The 7,316-nt window shown below is 34.5% G+C and overlaps 1 protein-coding gene across 1 annotated transcript in view; it reads left to right on the top strand.

Moving 5' to 3' along the window:
• Positions 1-7,316, top strand: part of USP24 (ubiquitin specific peptidase 24) — a 134,761-nt gene that overhangs the window by 28,512 nt on the left and 98,933 nt on the right. Inside the window, exons 4-7 of the mRNA XM_019625979.1 lie at positions 2,367-2,510; positions 3,192-3,314; positions 4,322-4,357; positions 4,708-4,773. Coding sequence (XP_019481524.1) covers positions 2,367-2,510; positions 3,192-3,314; positions 4,322-4,357; positions 4,708-4,773 — 369 coding nt within the window. The remainder of the gene's footprint in view (positions 1-2,366; positions 2,511-3,191; positions 3,315-4,321; positions 4,358-4,707; positions 4,774-7,316) is intronic.

Below are 7,316 nucleotides of genomic sequence, written 5' to 3'. Positions count from 1 at the left end.
CATAATGTATGCGTACATTTACAAAAGAAAGAAAATACATGAATACAATTTTGTGTCATGGAAAAGGATTTATTAGTGTAAGGAAAGGACCTTTAGGTTGATGCGCTCCAGATCCAGAAAGCCCTGTGTCCAGTCAGCTTGCGTATTGGGAATATAATGCTCTAACTCTATACAGAGATACTTCAAAGAACTGTTCTATATTATGTCCTCAGCTGTTGGTAATAGTGTAATAAGGCGTCAGTGGGTGGTTTGGGTTTTTTTCTGTAAAACTACAAACACAAAGTTACACTGCATTATGTTGTTCAGTGTTATTTATGTAAAAATATCTATGTTAAATTTCCTTAGCATTTAGCACTATTAAAAAGTTCTCCTCCCCATCAGTGAGGCATACTTTCTTTTGTTAAATGAGAAGAGCTACAGAATTCTGTGTGCCTTTAGACTTGACTGCCAGAACACTCAGTAGTATTTTTATTATATAATTGGCCTTGATTTCTTTAGCTGTATTTTCTGGTATGGTGACTCTCCTTCTACCCCTTTCCATAGGCTTTTCTTACAAGCTCCCTCGATTTTTTTCCTAAAGGTATAAATAATAAGCATTTGTATGAATAAAGTGCACAAAAGGAGCTTTGTCGTCATTTTTACTTTCTTCTCTCACCTTCAAGCCAGCCTGGATTCTTTACTAGTATATTTAAGCAGGGGAAAAATTCTAGGTGTGGCCATAGTGCATAATTATGGTTAAACCATGTGTGCATCTTCCCCACCTTTTCTGGAAGGAAGACAGAACTCCATTTTCAAAGTAAAAATTGAACAGATGAGAAGGCAACAGAGGGAGTGGTGTTTAATCCACCTACTTTTTTTGTAGTCACCATGAAGCTCTTTAAATGTTTATCTCTGCTTCATTTTGCTTTAATATAATTTTTTAAGTATAGGAAGTCTAAAAAAACTCCTGCAAAAAATAGTAATTCATTGGTTTATATAGAATCAGTCTTATGATTATTACTCATTTGAGCAAATAGTGCAGCTAATTGGTATTTTTAAAATCTGGAACAGGTTTGCCTCTGCAGCTGAAGAAGCTTGAGTTCTTTCAGGCTGCTCTTGTTAAGAGGTTCTTAATGTGGCCAAGATGAAATTTTTATTGCACAGTATTTTCCCTCTGAAGGGAAATCTTACAAAAACCTGAAACCACCATATTAATTTGCCATTATTTTATTAAGTGAAATCCTTTGATTTTTCATTCCCTGTTTTGGCAGTTGTTCTTGAATTAGACCTCCCCAACAACTAAAAGATTGAGCATTGGGGAAATCCAATGATGATGATTTTAGATTCATCTATGTGCCTTTTCCCTCCTATTTAATGAACCTAAGATGCTATCTGAGTATAAGATGCACCATTGTTTTATGCTAATATTTAAGAAAAATAGCTGCAAAGGAAACAGTGTTACAGTGCCTTATCAGAACTATTTTTTTTTCTATAATAATTGGTCACATTTATTGAACGCTCACAGTGTGTCAGGAACAGGATTGAGTACATTAAATGAACCACTTCTCACGCAGTCTTCCCAAAGACCTAATGCAATACATAGTATTCGATGCTATTATTTTTTTTTAACATAGATGAATTTTTTTTTAGATTTACTTAAACATTTTTTAAAATTGACTATTACTTTTATACATAAAAAAAGACAAATGAAAGCAAAATAAATTGTTAAGGTATTTCTAAAATTTTTTTCACGTTCGAGTCCGGTCACTTGGTAGACAGGTGGGAAGATGCAGCCTTGTTTCTGAGGTATAAAAAAAACGTGAAAAGAATGTATATGTTAGAATCCATGAAATATAGTATTCGTTTCTTAGATTCCAGGAATATTGGTTAATGGTGACAACTAAGATATATTAAAAATAATACCCTACTAATTATAAAATACTTTCGTATTTGGTATATTTTAATACTCGTAATACCTGTGAAGTTGGTAGGAATTTTGCCTCTGCACAGGTGGAAGAACTGAGCCTCTGAGAACTCAGGTAAAATTTTCCAAGGCCAAACAGATAGCAAACTGTAGTACCAGGAGTTGATCTGAGGTTCTTACTTGCCATACACCAATTAATTTTTCCTAGTAATAATGAAAACTAGAGGAGCAAAATTTTCTTTTAAACCAACTTCTTTATGTAAGGGAATTAAAGTTCAAAAACAAAACTCAGTGTTGACTGTGAAATACATGAACATGTAATGGACTACAGCTATAGGTCTTTTAAAGCAAGTTATCTCCACAAAAATAAGTATTATGGTAATAACCTCTTGATTATTCAAGATTGAACTGACTTGTTTTCCTTTTCAAATTAAACTCTAAACTGCCCATTATGTCTTTGTAGCTTCTGACATCAAGTGCTGTTCACAAGTGGGGTACTGAAATTCATGAAGGAATCTACAATATGTTGATGCTATTAATAGAACTGGTTGCAGAGAGAATAAAACAAGATCCAATTCCCATTGGTCTCCTGGGTGTGCTTACAATGGTATAGTATCTCTAAAATATGAAGTACTTTGTGTTTTGATTTTGTTTAAAATACCTACTGTCCTCTGACTTGTACTTAATAATGAGTGAGAATGATATTATCATTGAACATACTAACTTAGCTGTTAGGGTCCTTGCTTTTTATTTTAAAAGCACAGCAACCATTTTGTGTTTTCAGTTTTAAAGAAATTCCTTTCCAATTTTAATAGCTTTTCAGCTCCTTAGACTGATTGCATAGCTTTCCTTTAATGTCTCCCTGATTATTTACATGATAAATAGTTTCACATAGTTCATGTAATTTGCTTTCTGGCCTTTCCCCTGACTAGCGACAGTGGCAAATGAAGGAGATGCGCTCATGTTTTCCCTCCTGACGTCTATCTTCACGGCCTTGCTGCCCCCCAGCTCTACCAGCACTAGGATGTCTGAACATTGGCATCACTTTGCCTTGAGTGAGATCTCTCGTCCTGTTACCTCTTCTCTTCCCTCACAGCAGATGTTGAATAGAACAGAAGAGCACCACTTTAGTTTGCTGTCTGCTCCAGCTAAAGAATGTGGTTTATTGGGATATTTGAAAGAGTCCATTAATGAAGAAGCCCAAGGCCGTATTTTTATCCTCTTTTCTAATGCTAATATGTGTTGCTATAGGTAATAAAAAAAGCTTCTCTGTTCTCTTTGAATCTAGGCTTTCAATCCTGATAATGAATACCATTTTAAAAACAGAATGAAAGTGTCTCAAAGGAATTGGGCAGAAGTGTTTGGAGAGGGAAATATGTTTGCTATTTCACCTGTATCAAGTTTCCAAAAGGTAAACATAGTTTTATTTCATTTTTTTATAGAGAAATTTTCTGTGCTATAAAAATGACAATTTACATGGAAGGATTAAAACAGCCTATGAAAAATGACAAATATTCCATGTGGCTTGTAAAATTGCTTAACTTTTTTCAGATATTGCAGATTTCCCTATAGCTGTTAACTAACATCACGAAGAAGTTTATAGATTTGAAATGTTTAGTTAAATGGGAAATGACCGCACCGCATCATTGCCCTATTATTGAAATAGCAGAACTCCAGTTTAATGAGTGTCCCAGTTTCTTTGAGAGACTAGAGCATTTGAAATCATTTGAAATGTCTAATTATACCTAGAAGAAATAATCTATTGATAATAGTTAATCTCATGTATAATTTCTTTTAAATTCCATAAGCATAAACAATTTCGTTTTTTCAAGCATAGAACCAGTATCTTTTTTTTTCTTTTTAATTTAAAGGCCTACAATGTGCCAATAGCATTATACCCACAAGGACATGAGGAGTACGTAATTTAAATAATCTCTTGATCAAACACTGTTTGGTTTTTGAAAAAGAGTTGAAAGAAGTCAATTTAGAGATTAAAAAAACTTGTCCATTGCTTTAGCAGAAGCTGAGGTTTAGTTTAGCAATCATTTATTGAACATTTACTGTGTATCTGTCATTATTCTAGGTTTTGGAGATATAAATAAAATTTAAAAGTCCTTGTTCTTAATATAAAGAGTAATAAGACATGATTCCTAACTTACAGAATGGAGGAAATATGAAAAAAATTACAGTATAGTAAGCAATAGGTGCAGTTACAATGATACAGACTTATAAACTCCTAAAATTGCATATAGTTATGTCAAAGATTCACATTAAGAAACGTTTGGAAAAACCTTTTGAAATATTTTTCAAATTTTAATACTTTTTTTCTCCAACTTTTTATTTAGAATAAAAGAAATATAAGGGTTAATGGGGAAATTTTTATATTGCCATCTCAATTTCTATTTTCTTTTCTCATAGGAACCTCATGGATGGGTTGTGGATTTAGTAAATAAGGTATACAACTTTTATTAATATCATCATGTTTTTACTTTCTAATGAGATTTCCTAGAGTTTGGTATTTTAAGTAGATGACAACTATACAGAATAATCAGAATTTTTTCTTTAGGAGATGTGTTTTATAGTTCCTTCCTCTTTTTTGTACATGTTGTTTATACACGTGAACATCAACATTAGGACTTAGCATATCTCCTGTACTGTATCACAGGATAAAAATTATCTTTGTTATGACTCTCAAAATCAGTACTACAGAGCACATTGATAAGGTAGAATGTTAGCCTTAGTTCCTTACTTAAATTTTTAATGTATAGCATTTTAAAATGAATTTGTATCTTTTTTCTTTTCAGTTTGGAGAATTAGGTGGATTTGCAGCAATCCAAGCAAAGCTCCACTCAGAAGATATAGAGCTTGGGGTAAGATAAACTACTATATGTGTCTGATATAAAAGTTCACTTTTGGGGGGGCGTTAGTTTGTAACCCATGTCACATGGTCTGGACACATTAAATTAAATGTTATAAGTTAATCTTCACAGAGGTAGCTCCCATGGCTCTGATAACCACAGAAATGTTTATTACTCCTAATCATAATAATCAGATTTCTATAGAGGGTTTTGGGGTTGTTTGTTGTTTTTTTCCCCTCACTAATTTCCCCTTACATGTGGTATTTTTCTCTTAGTTAGTGGTGGTTACGTGAAATTATGTTGCTATTTAAGGATAGTTGCTAAATGTGGCAAGTATTTGTGTACATAACAATTTTATGCCTCAGTAAAATCAGAATTTATTTCATAGTACCAGGCACAAATAAAATATTTGAAGGTGGTTTAGTAAGCTTTTTGGTGTTACAGCAATTCATAGATAACAGAGGGTTATAACAGGAGCTGAGAATCATCCCTCAGGTGCAATACCATTATCTTTTCATGTCAGCTTCATTTTCTCAAAAAAATTGAACCTTATGGTTAGGGGAATAATTTCGTCTTTAATTTTGCACAGACTGCTGACCTGCTTATAACAGAGCACTGTATTCTGTTTCTAGTTAATTAATCATCAATTAAAAATTATGTACTATGTACTTGCCATGTATAAGACACTGTGCTAGAACAGAAAATGATGCGGTAAAATAATATACCCAAGTGACACAAATTGTGCTTAGAGTAGCAGTTATTTCTATGGGACCATGACTAACCCTTGGCCCTTCTTTGCATGAAGGAAATAACAGTCAAGAAGAGAGACTGGTGGTATGGTTAGTAATAGACTGACGCTTCCTTGCCACCCACTGTTTATCATTCAAGATCATGTGTATGCCAGATCATAAATACTTCTACTGACTCTGATCAGGGAGCCCCTTCCATCTTTCCTGAACATTACCTAGGTTGTTATGCTGTCATTTTGATCCCCATTGAATGGATCAAGTATGTTAAAAATTACCTTATTTACCTGGAATATAGTAGGTAGTGATTTAAAAAGCAAAACAAAACAAAAACCGGGCCGTCCGAGTGGCGTGATGGTTAAGAACTGGCTTGGGACGCCAGAGGGCCCCAGTTTGGATCCCACATATGAGGGCCAGTGACACTGCCCCCCACAGCTAAGATGCTGAACAACAGCTCAACCTGGAGCTGGGCTGCTGTGAGTCGCTGGTGACGGCGTAGGCTGCAGCCCCAATGGCAGTGGGTTGCCATGGGCTACCGTATGTAGCCAGCAGCCAGCGTGAGCGGCCAGCAGCCGCAGTGAGCGGCCGTCCAGAAGCCGGCGACTGATCTGCCTCGCCCGGGAAGAGCGCAATGATGGTGCCAACTTGGGCCAGTGAAGCAACGTCCTCCACAACTAGACTGAAGAACAAAACAACAGCAACTTGTCTGTTCCCCTTCCCCCAATTCCCCAGCACTGTTCCCATCCCCTCAATTCCCCAATAAAAATCTTAAAAAAACAAAACAAAACAAAAACCTATTCAGATACAGGATTTTATATACTTTACATGTTTCTTGAGAGCTGGCTCATTGGGTAATATCAGAAATTCATTTTTTAAAAAGGTTAGAATACTCACTAATGTCTTGCAGAGTTAATTTTTTAAAAAAATACAGAGTAGCCCAAAGTTTCTACTCTACTTGGATGAAAATTGTCTAAGGAGAGATATATAGGAACCTGGGCTTACTCTCATTATTTTAAAATGTCTTGAGGTTAAACATTCCTCCATGATTTTTCCCTTAGGTCAGACCATATTTCAGAAAAACTGTGTTGTTTGTTGCAGTTGATGTAGAATTACATTGTTTAGGTTGTATTAAGGAGATGACAAAATTCAGGCATAGGAAAAAGAGGTTCCAAAATTGAGACTCTAATTTTAGCAAACAAGTATAATAAAAATTTCACAATAAATGCCTGATTTCTGACCACTTAAGAAGGTGACTACATCCCAGAATAAATTTAGGCCATATTATAAGACTGAGTACAAGCAAATGTATTCATTTTACATTGACATTAAATATTTTGTATTTGAAAAAATACTGGGCAAAAAAAAATCACTCACAATCCACCAGTTAAAAATCCCTGAACAGAGTAAAAAATGAAAGTTGCCTTTCCTCCACCTTATCCCCACCCCACAAATATACTTACCTCCTCAGAAATGGTTACCCATTTAATACATAACCTTTCTGACTTTTTCCTAAATTTATATAAAAATATATCTGTACATATTCTTTTTCTCTTTAAGACTAAATTGTGATCAAGTTATACCTAATAGCATATTTTCATTTAACATTATATCGTAGACATCTTTTCAGGTTAGTACTGTCAGTGCTTTTAATGGCTCCATTGTGTTCCTGCAAATGTTGTACCATGATGCAATCATTTATTAATGGGCATTCAGTTATTTCTAAGTTTTTGCTATTGCAGAGAGTGTTCCATGTAAATTTGTCTTTGTATATGCAACCATTTCTGAAGGATAGATTCCTGGAACACAGGA

This window comes from Hipposideros armiger, unplaced genomic scaffold (genome assembly GCF_001890085.2).
Source record: "Hipposideros armiger isolate ML-2016 unplaced genomic scaffold, ASM189008v1 scaffold_647, whole genome shotgun sequence".
NCBI classification, from domain to species: domain Eukaryota; kingdom Metazoa; phylum Chordata; class Mammalia; order Chiroptera; family Hipposideridae; genus Hipposideros; species Hipposideros armiger.
The sequence above is the reverse complement of the archived record's forward strand: the minus strand, read 5'-3'. Positions and strand labels throughout refer to the sequence as shown.